General features: G+C 38.4%; 1 protein-coding gene across 9 annotated transcripts in view; it reads left to right on the forward strand.

Moving 5' to 3' along the window:
• MED12L (mediator complex subunit 12L) overlaps positions 1–12,433 on the forward strand; it is a 344,195-nt gene that overhangs the window by 313,911 nt on the left and 17,851 nt on the right. For 4 of the 9 annotated variants that reach the window (XM_055250839.2, XM_063620245.1, XM_063620246.1 and 1 more), the window contains 4 exons: positions 2,834–2,923; positions 4,875–5,104; positions 6,735–6,891; positions 9,912–10,022. In XM_055250839.2, coding sequence (XP_055106814.2) covers positions 2,834–2,923; positions 4,875–5,104; positions 6,735–6,891; positions 9,912–10,022 — 588 coding nt within the window. The remainder of the gene's footprint in view (positions 1–2,833; positions 2,924–4,874; positions 5,105–6,734; positions 6,892–9,911; positions 10,023–12,433) is intronic. The other 5 variants (XM_063620247.1, XM_055250841.2, XM_063620248.1 and 2 more) reach the window with 2 other exon arrangements.

The raw sequence follows: 12,433 nt of genomic DNA on the forward strand, positions 1-12,433 counted from the left end.
ATAATGTGTTCCTGACATTATTCTGGGAAAAACAAAGTAGGAATCCATTTCATTCTGATAGGAGAGGTTAGGGTGTTTTCTTTTTAGGAGCACATGATGATAAAACAGCTACGCACGGCAAAATTGGGAAGTGCTAGTCAAATAGGGGTGTTTGTGATTTTCTCAGGGAGAATATTGCATATCTGAATTATTTTCCATACTTAAGTAGTGTGTTGGGACAAACTGGTGGTCAGGAGGGAACATAATATGCTCACATATAAATAGTTCACCTTTAGATATAAAAGTGGAAAGTTTTAGGGTGTGTACCTGAACATGGTATAAAACTATATACAAAAACTATATTTCAGTTTGTATTTCTTTTTCCTTTTAAAAGTATGGCACGATTTTCTGAATGCTTTGTGATTTTTTAAAATGTAGAATAATAGTTTTCAGTTTCCATTTCTTCTTTTTTTTTTTGAGATAGGGTCTCACTCTGGTGCCCAGGCTGGAGTGCAGTGGCACGATCTTGGCTCACTGCAACTTCTGCCTCCCAGGCTCAAGCAGTCCTCTCACCTCAACCTTCCAAGTAGCTGAGACTGCAGGCATGTGTCAGCACATCCAGCTAATTTTTTGTATTTTTTGTAGAGATGGGATTTTACCATGTTGCCCAGGCTGGTCTCGAACTCCTGGACTCAAGTGATTCACCCGCCTCGGCCTCCCAAAGTGCTGAGATTACAGGCGTGAGCCACCGCACCTGCCCAGTTCCTATTTCTTAAATTCCCATGATCTCAACTAATATATGTAAATAAGAGTATTGCCCAATAGCTCAGATATATACTTTATTAGTATTCTAGCTCCCCCCACCATGTAAGTCATAATGTGTTTCATAAAGTTCTTCAATAAAAGCAAAAGAAGAGCAAAGAGTTAGAAAACATCTGCTTTATGCATCTGCATGCAGCTGTCACATGCAGATCACATCCCGTTTCCCACAAAGCCAAAAGAGGGCACGAGTGTTGGCTATCGATCCCTAATTTCTAACTCATATATAAACAGTTGATTTTTCTGTTTTGTAAAAATGGTAATATACATATATTTGTCTCTACAAAGAAGCACAGCAGTATGTCTCAGGGACCTTGTATGATGCTAGTGTCCAGGAGTGGTCTTTAAGGATCTGGTTGATGTAATGATTCCTTGGCATAATGTTTGGAGGATCAAGAGCCATTTGGATTCTTTGGGAAGAACAGTTTTAGGCTCCTGATGGTCATACTGTCATGGTATGGGTTCTCACAGAGGAAGTTTGGGTTATTTTTCTCTAACTCAAACAAATGGAGATACAATTGTTTTTTAACACATTAATGAGCTAGAGACTAAGAGTATCTTCATGATAGCCCTCTCTGAAAGTAAGATTCTTGTATGTATAGATACCCTCAGAGGTACACTCAAAAATTAGAGATGCTGAAGTTTTGTAAATGGCCCTGTGATTTTTTTTGTGGGGATCAGAGAAAGGGCTTAACTGTCTTAGGTATGCATTTGGTTTTGGTATCTCATTAGTAAGTCTTAATAGAGATTGTCCTTTTGGTTTCTCATTAGGATGATTTTAAGAGGCTATATGTCCTTGAAGAATAAGCACCAAATAAGTATTTTCATCCTTAATGTCACACATGGAGGCATCTCATGATAATGGAAAGAGTCCTAGGCTTTCAAGTCAGACTTCCTGGAGTTTAGATCATGGCACTGCCAGGTCTTGCTGGGCAAGTTTGCTAAGTTGCTTAAGCTCTTTGAGCCTGGCTTTTCCTGTCTGAAGAAGATGAGGATGATGCTCCTTTCCTATAGGGTTCTTGTGAGAAAATGAGAGTAAGAACCAGAAGCCCAGCCTCTGAAATATGATCGATTCTTAATAATCGTTGATATCCTTCCTCTTAAGCTACATATTTATCCCTTTCCCCTGCTAGAAATACCTACACTACTTTTCAAGCACATTAAAATAGCTTTATGTAACTATAATTTAGCACTTTTTAAAATGAGAATCTCTGTTAAAGACAGTAGTAAAATAATCCTACAATAATTCTTTATAATCAGTAAGTCCTGAAAAAAACCAGAGTGGTAGGAAACTAGGCTTCTTTTTATGATTATTACTGCAAGCTTCCATGAAGTAACTTCTGCCACCAAAACATAAAACACACATACCATTGCTTTTGTGAATATATTTGTTTTCTTATGGCCAAAACATGCATTAGATTAAGATTGGTGAACAGATGTTAATTGGTTTTATTTTGCATTGTAGTTGGTTGGAATTATGTTTGCCATTAACTTACAAAATTTATCGACTATATTCTCATTGATTTTTAGAGTCATAGAAAGTACTAAATGTATTCCTTGAATATCTGGCTAAATAGGCAATTAGTAGGTCACTGTGAAGAAGCTTCATTAAAAAGTCATAAAAATTTTATATGCCACCATGTGTCTGTACCACATGTTCTCTTCCCTGTATAGGCACTGGGTAGTGCAGCCCTGTGGTTCCAGATTTCACACTTAGCGGTACATTTATACCCTGGCATGTATTGGAAGCCAGCTGACAGCCTCTCTGCTGAGCAGACCATTGATAACTTAGGCTTGCATTTATGTCTGTGTTATCATTGGGAAAATCTGTAGTCTTTTTTGGAAGGAATAAATTCAACAGTCTAAACACACATAGGATATTGATGAGAAATAATATTTAATACATTTTGAAAATCTTTTTGAGTTCTTTATCCATGTAATGAGATTAGATGTGGGTTATTTGGATTATTAACCAGAAGCTCAAATCAAGCCCTTGCTGTTATGATCAAGAGTTTGCTTTGGCTTTGTTTTCCAGGGCCAGCCGGGGGACCAGGCTGCTCTCTTTGCTGCGCAAGCACGGCCCTCCCCTCAGCTCCCTCAGTATCCAGGGCTGCAGCAAGCACAGGTACCCACATTTGCTTTGTAGGTACTGACAGGACTTTCAAAGCTCTTTATTGGAGGTGGGAAATTAAGTAAATAGAATATATCAACTCCCTATAGGGTCTAGAACTTGATTACTTCTTCTACTTATAGATTATAATTGACATTTCAAAAAAGCATTATCAGGGTTGTTGAACAAGTCTTAGGATTGATTAAGGAGCATAAAACATTCTAGAAAACCCTTTAAAAGTGTAAATTCAAACCTTTTATTATTGATGATTGTAGATATTGAAATACTTAACAATCCCGGAGTTACTTCTTTTATGATAATGTATAATGATGTAATTCAGTTTTGAAGTTGTCATATTTGGGCTGGACTCAGTGGCTCATGCCTGTAATCTGCACTTTGAGAGGCCAAGGTGAGAGGATTGCTTCAGCCCCGGAATTTGAGACCAGCCTGGGTAACATAGTGAGACCCAGTCTCTACAAAAGAAAATAAAAAATTAAAAAATTAGCCAGGCGTGGTGGCATGCACCTATAGTCCCAGCTGCACGGGAGGCTAAAGTGGAGGATGGCTTGAGCTTCGGAGGTTAAGATTGCAGTGAGCTGTGATCGGACCACCGCACTTCAGCCTTGGGCAACAGAGCAAGACTCTGTCTCAAAATAAATAAATAAATAGAAATTGTCATATTCAAAGATAGCAGCAATGAGGAATCATGGTAGAATAAGAAAATAACGGGGCTTGAAATCAGACTTTGGCACAGTTCCTAGCAACTTAACTATCTGTGTGACGTTGTGTGAGTTACTTACTTTGAGCTTTGGTTTCCTTCTCTGTAAAATAGAGATGAAGGGTATGAGGACAACCTATGGAACAACCTATGGAACTAACATAGTGCCTGATACACAATGTAATGCAAACCTTGAGCTACTTTTACTAATAATTTTGCTATTTCTGTATTCACATACTCTCACCCTATCCCTCTGGGAATCAGGAACACAGGGGTGTAGGCAAGATTGCTAGTTGGGTTGGCAATTCAATCTATGTCCACAGCTGAAAGAAAAGCCCACATTGACCTACACAGGCACTGAATCCTTCAGCCTGGATCCATTCGTGTTGCCTGCTAGAAGTTCATTATCCATTTCTGTCTTCCAAGTCAGAGGCATTAAACTACCTGAAAATGTGGTGCTTTGAGGATTTGAAGAGCAATGTTGTTCTACCTTAATTAGCATTGTGTTCCATAAATTGTACCTAGTGATCCAACAGAACTTCAGGTTTCTCTTTTCCATAAGGTGACAATATACAAAGAACTAGGTACTTGTATATTAATATTCATTAGGTAAATTAAGTGTTCACATTATTAGTAGAGTGCCAAACTAGGTCCAGCCAGTAGTAGAGGATAATGAACCGTTACCAATTGCACCATTCCTGGCTAAGGTATTAATAGTTTTTTGTTATTTTGGAACTGGTTAGTTACTACACACACATTTATCAGACCTGAAAAGGTGTAGTCACATATTGGGAAAGTGTATTTCATTATTTTAATTTACATTTGAGCATTGGTAGCTTTTCTAATTTCGGAAATGATATTAATAATACTTGGGATCTGTTGAACTTTGATGTCATCTGTGCACTGAAGATTTAGATGCTTGCCTGATTATTTCTATATAGAAACATGCCTCTTCTTCTCTAAAAATAAGCAGCTAATCTTAAAAGCCAGTTTAACTAAATGAGGATTCATTTTTTTTAAGTTGATATTTCCGGTGAATCATTACACAGCCAGATCGTTCTGTGGCTTTTCTGACCAGATTCCCTGCATCCAGGGTAGTCCTTCTCAAATTTTGAGTTATGAGAACCTTTGAAAACAGTGAATTTCAGGGGAGTCATCATGGGTTTGTTTTTGCCCCATATATCGTAGTGATGGGAAAGCTGGGTGATAAATTGAAACACTGACTTCTTCCCTTGTGCCTACCTGCAGACCATGCCCCAGGGCTATACAATGTATGGGACACAGATGCCTTTGCAGCAGACATCGCAGCAGCAGGCTGGCAGTGTGGTCGTGTCTCCCAGCTATAACTCCAGAGCCTATCCGGCTGCACATTCCAACCCCGTGCTAATGGAAAGACTCAGACAGATTCAGCAGCAGCCGAGTGGCTATGTTCAGCAGCAGGCCTCGCCGTACCTGCAGCCCCTGACTGGCTCTCAGAGGTGATACATGTAGAAATGATGATGGCAGTAATGAACAGTCACATTCTTGGGTTTCTTATGCTTCTTATAGGGCATGGTACTTTATCATTGTTTTTATGAGCTTGCATATTTGCAAATAATTTGCATTCTGTCATCTCATTTTTAGTAGTATCCAGATAGAGGTTTAACATAAAGAATGTTCCATCTTGTTTATTTCATTAAAGATCCTTACAGTTTTGACTCATATCTTCCAAGACATGAATGTAACAGTCTTTAATTGATAGTGTGTTTGCTTCAGTATTCTTGTTTTTCCTCTTCTCTTTTAAAAATTCTCTGAACACATCTAACAGAGAAAACTCTTGATTATTGTTAGGAATGCCTTACTACAGTTTATTGATTGGAGCAATAAAATGTATGACTGCAATACTAATTGTGCATGATGCACATGAGAGTTTTGTTATAACTTAGTTTCTACCTTTTCCACCTCAAAGATGTTTGGCAAAACAGGATTATGATAGACTTTTTTCTGTTCTTGTTTAATTAGATCCCTTAGAGTGTATAACTGTACTATCTGTTGTAGTAGCTGCCAACCACCTGTGGCTGTTTAAATTTAGACTATTTAAAATTAAATTAAAAATATAGTTCCTCAGTCACACTAGTCACATTTCAAGTGTTCAGTGGTAGCCAAATGTGGCCAGCAGGACTAGCTTCAATGGTGTGTGATGTGCGCTGTGTTTAGAAGGGCCTGTGTTTAAAAAGGCTTCATGCTTAGTTTAATGCTCTGCAGTTTCTCTGTGGGAATTCTTACTAAGTTTTGATCAGGGAGCCTTGTGTTTTCGTTATTCACTGAGACCCCAAAATTATGTAGTTCGTTCTTGTGGCTAGTAGTTATCTTATTGGACAGTGCAGAGAGAAAACATTGCAGCCATCGTAGAAAGTTCTGTTGGATAGTACTGTCTTAGAAGTATCATGTAAAACGTGTCAATCTAGTGGATTGCAGCACAGCTCCCATCTGTTACCATCAATGTCTGCATGACGACTCCAAGTAATTGCTCTTTGGAAAGTTGGCAAGGTTGATGGTAACACATTTGAGAAAATAGATATTTTGGATAATAATTTGGAAAATGTGCATTGTATGTACAATTTTTATAATAAATAGCAGCATAGCATGGTCCACAGACTTGAACTTCAAAGCCCAAAAGTTCTGGGTTCAAATCCCACCTGTGCCATTTGCTTTCTTAATAAGTTACCTCTAGCTCTGTTTTTTCATTTTTAAAGTAGGGATAACAAAACTGCTGACCTTAAAGGGCTCTCTGGTGGGGAGTAAATGAAGTAACACATTTCAGATCTTTAGTACAGTGCCTGCTTCAAAGTAAATGCTCAATTAATATTCCTTGTTATTAAAAACTATTAAATGTTTAAAAAGTGATTTATTGCATGACTACAATTTTACCTTAAGTCATGTGCTTGCTGTACTTCTTCAAGTGGTCACATCTTGATTTTAACCACTGGGCTTTAGTCTATTTGAATTGTGCAAAGGATTATTGAGCACTGATTGTTTCTTGGGTGGTGTATGTCATGTGCTGGTAGCACTGATTAAAAGTTTGACATTATACTTGGGCCTGAACCAAGTTGCATTATTCTTTGCCAGACTGAACCATCAGGCTCTACAGCAGAGCCCTCTGGTGGGCGGGGGAATTGATGCTGTGCTGACTTCTGCACATCCAAACCTTCCCTCCGTGCCCCTGCCTCAGGATGCCATGAGACCCAGACAGCCGCAAGTTCGACAGCAGCAGAGACTCCTCCAGGTACGGGGCAGGGAGATGAGGGCAGTGCCATCACCCTTCAGACAGTGCAAATATGCAAGTCATAAAAAATGAAAAACACTGTAGATGTCAATTGCCAAATTCCAAGGATCCCTGTGTATTTGATGCTAGGAGCTACCTTGGTACAATTTAGTTACAACTTGGCAAGAATTTTATTTTCTCTGTGTATCTACCCGGTTATGGGCAGAAGAGTACGTTTTGCAGAACGTTCTTCCCATTTCACAAAGGTTTGGGAGGGCAGACGAATGCCTTTAATAGAGTTAGCCTCAGATTACCCAGTCTCTGTTTAAGTAGGAGCCGTGCAGATTTTTTAGAAGTTTCATAAATGTGGAAACAAAAAACTGAGCCATCCAGAGCTTTCATCAGGTTCCTAGAGCATTCTGTAATCTAAAAACATTTCTATTACACCTCTGGTCTGATAAGGCTGTGAAATGGGAGGAACATGGACTGTTTCAAAGGATATTTCATCTTGTCTTTGTTAGAATCCAGAGAACTGTCATTCACTTATTTGATGTACATTTTAAGTCACTTAGATAAAGGGTTCTTCCCCTTGATACATTTTTTTTTTTTTTTTTTTTCCTTGAGACGGAGTCTCCCTCTGTCGCCCAGGCTGGACAACCTCCACCTCCCAGGTTCAAGTGATTCTCCTGCCTCAGCCTCCTGAGTAGCAGGGATTAGAGGCGCCCGCCACCACCCCTGGCTAATTTTTTTGTGTTTTTAGTAGAGACGGGTTTTTGCCGTGTTGGCCAGGCTGGTCTCAAACTCCTGACCTCAAGTGATCCGCCCACCTCAGCCTCCCAAAGTGCTGGGATTACAGGTGTGAGCCACCACACCCAGCTTCCTTGATACGTTCTTGTTTCTGACTTGCTTATTTAAAAAATATAGGCCATTATGTTTACCTGTGTCATTTGTCTTTAATATTAACAAGCTTGTCCTATGTTATTGGATTGGAGATTTCCTAAGGAGACTGTACAGTGGGCTGTAATCTTACCAGCAGTCCAACTTGAGATACACTCTTATTTTATATACTACCAAGAACAGAACACCAAAAATGAGGAGTCTAGTAGAGCTGGAGTGCCCAAGGGCTGTACTCTCAGCTCGGTATGAGGTCGGTGAGAAGTAAACCTGCCATGCAGGAAGGGACACAAAGGAGCTTGGATGTCTTATCCTTGACACTGGATAGAGGGGAGAAACAAATATCTCCCCCGAGCATTTGAACCACAAGCTCAGGTGGGTTTGAGTCTGAATTCAGTGTGATCCGCAAAATTCTGGTTGGTAGTGCCCAGGTGACAGGCAAAAGCCAACACACCCTCTGGAACTGGGCTTCCCAATTATAAGATGCCATTAGTAGTAAGATGTCATTAGTTCCATCCCAATTTGTGACCTGTTAAAAATGTCAAAAAAAAAAAAAAAAGTTGTATCACAAAATTGATAACATGTGGTAACCGATTAGGAGAGTATGGCCTTCAGATAGCAATCTCAATCATTGTATAGTTGTTGTTTCCAATGGTAAAAGCCCTCTAATCCTGTTTTGTCATGGAAATACTTATAGTACCTATCTCTTAAATATGTAGAAAGGATTAAATAAGAATATTCAAGTAAACCACTCATTTGATAATTTTACGATTAATGTTATGACTATTATCATTAATATAACCATTAGTACTCACTTTCTTAAATCATTTTTTTCCAAGTTCTGAGGCTATGTTTCAGAATTTTTTAGGATTGATAATTTATATTTTGCTGTAGTTTAGATTTTCTTATTTCCAAATCACTGAGGAAAGTTACCACATTATTTGTTTGCTTATCAGTTTTAAATCTTATGTTGGTGTTTTTCAAGGCTGCAAATACGGAAAGCCTTTTCTTATTGGACCATATGTACTTTTTATCCTAATTAGCATAATATGTCCTTCTGGTAATTTTTTTCATCATCAACACATTCTTCCCTGGAGATAAGTGATTTGCTTCTACAACAGGATTATACTTCTTTTTTGGTGACTGGCCACCTCTGTAAAGTAAAAAGTTAATGATGAAGTTGGGTTAATTTTTCTTAGAAGAGGTTCTAGAGGGCTAACTGGAGAATCATATTGCAATCATTGTGATTTTGGTCCAACTTGCATTGTTCCTGTTGGGATCATGCTACCCAGACCTCTGCTAGGATTCCAGATCCATGAGCATTGTCACTTAGTGAGAAATGCCAAATGGCAATAGCTATTTATTACTTGGCTGTAAAGAAGACCAGTAATTGAGGGGATAGTATGCAAACCAAGTTGGAAAAGTGCAAAAGATGAAGAAATGTCTAGACTGTCATCATTATCAGGATGAAGTGTTTGGGTGGAGGAAATTTTAAAGGTCATTGAGACAAAACAAAACAACTATTAATATTTTTCTCTCCTCTGTGTCCCACCTGGTGGATGTCTGGTCTGTGCTTCTTCTGTGACTTGGAAGCATTTTCCAAGAGCTGTGTGTTTGAGCCAACCCTGTTACTGACATGATTTCTGAATTTATGATGTAAATTATGCCAGAAGGTGTCATGGTGACTAGCCTGCCTCTTCCTTTTGGGAGAAAAAAAAAAAAAAACCCTATAAGAATTCTGCCAGATATCATAAGGAATGAGAAGATTACTACTGAGCAGTCCGTGTCCAACCTGTAGTGTAAGAAGGGATAAAACATGTGGAAGGACAAAGGACATGAAAGGAATTAAAACAGTAAGCGGAAAGGATGGCCCCAGACAGCACAGTGTGGAATAGACAGCAGTACTGACTGCCACTGGAAGAGATCCGTGGGGTTGGGGTGGTCCTAGAAGGCTTTATGGATGAGCAGGTTTAGGTCTTGCCCTCAAAAGGATGAATGAGGTTCAGCAAGGTAGAGATGCAGCAGGCAGGTATATATTGTTTTTACTGCAACATAAAAATTAGATAAAAGGTGTATGGGGGAAACAGATTCAGTAATGCTGTTACCGTCTTCCTTTTAAGTGTATAACCTTTTTACCCTCTTTCCAGATGCAGCAGCCCCAGCAGCCCCAGCCCCAGCAGCCTCCCCAGCCCCAGCAGTCCTCACAGCCCCAGAGTCAGACCCTTGGTCTCCAAGCAATGCAGCCCCAGCAGCCCTTGGTAAGGCCTGGTGTTTTGGAATCAGACATGTGGGTTTCTTCTTTAAAAGCAGGTTGCATTGTTCATAAGATTATTAAGAATCGACAAAGCCTAAATATACCCTAAAAATTTTTCCTAGAACTTTACTAGAGTTTTGTTGTCATTGTAGTTGGTATATTTATTTTCGTAGGAAGATACAAGTAAATATTTGGGATTCAGTAGGTTATACTGTTGTTCTTCTTCAAAATTTTTCGGACTATTCCACAGACAAAAATTTTTACATTGAGACGTGGTCTTTTTTTCCTAAACAATGTTAAAATGATGATTTACTATGTATGTTTAAAAGATTATCTTACCGTACTTTGATTTTTACTATAATCTCAAAAACCATGGGCACGCTTTCTAAAATATTATCTATTATCTTCAATAGGAAATTGTTTTTCATTCAGTTAGCACTTGCTGCAAGAATTTTCATGTAACTCGCAGTCAGGTAGTTCACTTCTCTAGCTTCATAAATCAAATTTGGAAATGTCATATGCATAGCCATCAAAATTTTCTAAACCTCAGTCATTTACAACAGCATTTACTTTTGCAATGCCATATTCCTGTTTCATTAATTACTTTTTTTAAACTGTCATCTTATTATATTTGCTTAAATAAATGTATTTTTCAAAGAAGCATTTTATCACTACCATCCATAATTATATCACTTGCCACATATTGGAAATATCTATGAAAGTAAATTCAAAAAGAATTTAGAAGGGAATCTCCATTTAACTGAGCGATGTGAACTGCATGAATGAGTCCTACCTACGACGAGCTGGCTTACCGCTCATGTCTCACACTTTGGGAAACACTAGTGTAGACTGCCTTCAGCACAGGATTTTTAAACTGGCTGATTTCACAACTTGTAGAAAAGGGGGAACAACGTGGTGTAGAGATAGTACATGAGGAGGGATCAGAGTAGAGTTAGGTGGTTAAAGAACTGTGTCCAAATCAGATTGACCAGAACATGGTCAACTGGAATAGGGCATCCATAGTACATTTAACAAACTCTGCCTAAGCCAGTTTGTTCCGCTCCCCCAGCCCTTTTTTTTTTTTTTTTCTTTTTTTTTTTTTTTTTTTGTGAGACAGAATCTCACTCTGTCACTCAAGCTGGAGTGCAGTGGGATCTCAGCTCACTGCAACCTCTGCCTCCCAGGTTCAAGCAATTCTCCTGCCTCAGCCTCCCAAGTAGCTGGGATTACAGGCACCTGCCACCACACCCAGCTAATTTTTGTATTTTTAGTAGAGATGGGGTTTCACCATGTTGGCCAGATTGTGGTCTTGACCTCATGACCTCAGGTGATCCACCCACCTTGGCCTCCCAAACTGCTGGGATTACAGGCGTGAGCCACTGTGCCCAGCCTATTCCCCATTTTTAAGTTAATTCTTTTTAATTATGGATCTAGTTTTTCCAGCTCTGATTAAAAAAATACATATATTTGTGACATTTATTGCAATCTACTTCAGAAAACCTTCTTAAAGTAGAGGTAGTATGTAAAACTGCACTGACTGCCTACTTATCCAATGTGTATTAGCAGGAACTGGCTGTTACTTAGCAAATGTTGTAGAAGAGGTTCCTTTGGATGCACCACTGTTAGCTGAGTCTAGTGTCCCATATACAAGAATGAGATACAACTTTTTGTTTTGAAATAATTTCAAATGACAGAAAAGTTGCAAGAATAGTACAAAGAATTTCTATAAGCCCTTTACCTAGATTTACTAATTCTTAACATTTTGTCACATTTGCTTTATTATTCGCTTTCACTCCCCCTACCTACTGCCATTTAAACATACATGTGCCTCTTTACCCCAAGTACTTTAGCTTGTTTTTTTCCAAAACAAAGATATTCTCATATAAAAACTGCGTATTATTATTAAAATTAGGAAATTGAACATTACTACAATGCTTTATAACCGATAACTCTTTTGCAAATAGACAAATTAATGCTCTTTATTGCATTGATTTTTTTTTTCCCCCTGGTTCAGGATCATCACATTTTGCATTTAGCTTTCATGTCTTTTTACTCACCTTCATCTAGACCAACTCCAAAGCTGCCTTTTTGTCTTCATGAAGTTGACATTTTTAAGGTCTATGGAATGTTTATTTTGTAGAATGCTACTCAATTTGATTTATCTGCCTAGATTAATCATGATTAGATTCAGTTTATACATTTTAGGTGCCATTGTGTCCTTTTCAGTGTATGGCATTAGGATATACATTGTTGGTGATATTACTGGAATCCTTTTGTGTGTCTTGTGTCTGATAGATCTCCCCACTGTGAACTTATTATTTTCCCTTTGTAATTAATAATTTATGAAAATAGTTTGATAAAGCTGTCATTATTCATCAAATCTTCACACACTACTGTTAGCATCTATTAAATTAT

Source organism: Symphalangus syndactylus, chromosome 17, assembly GCF_028878055.3.
Source record: "Symphalangus syndactylus isolate Jambi chromosome 17, NHGRI_mSymSyn1-v2.1_pri, whole genome shotgun sequence".
In the NCBI taxonomy this organism is placed as follows: Eukaryota; Metazoa; Chordata; class Mammalia; order Primates; family Hylobatidae; genus Symphalangus; species Symphalangus syndactylus.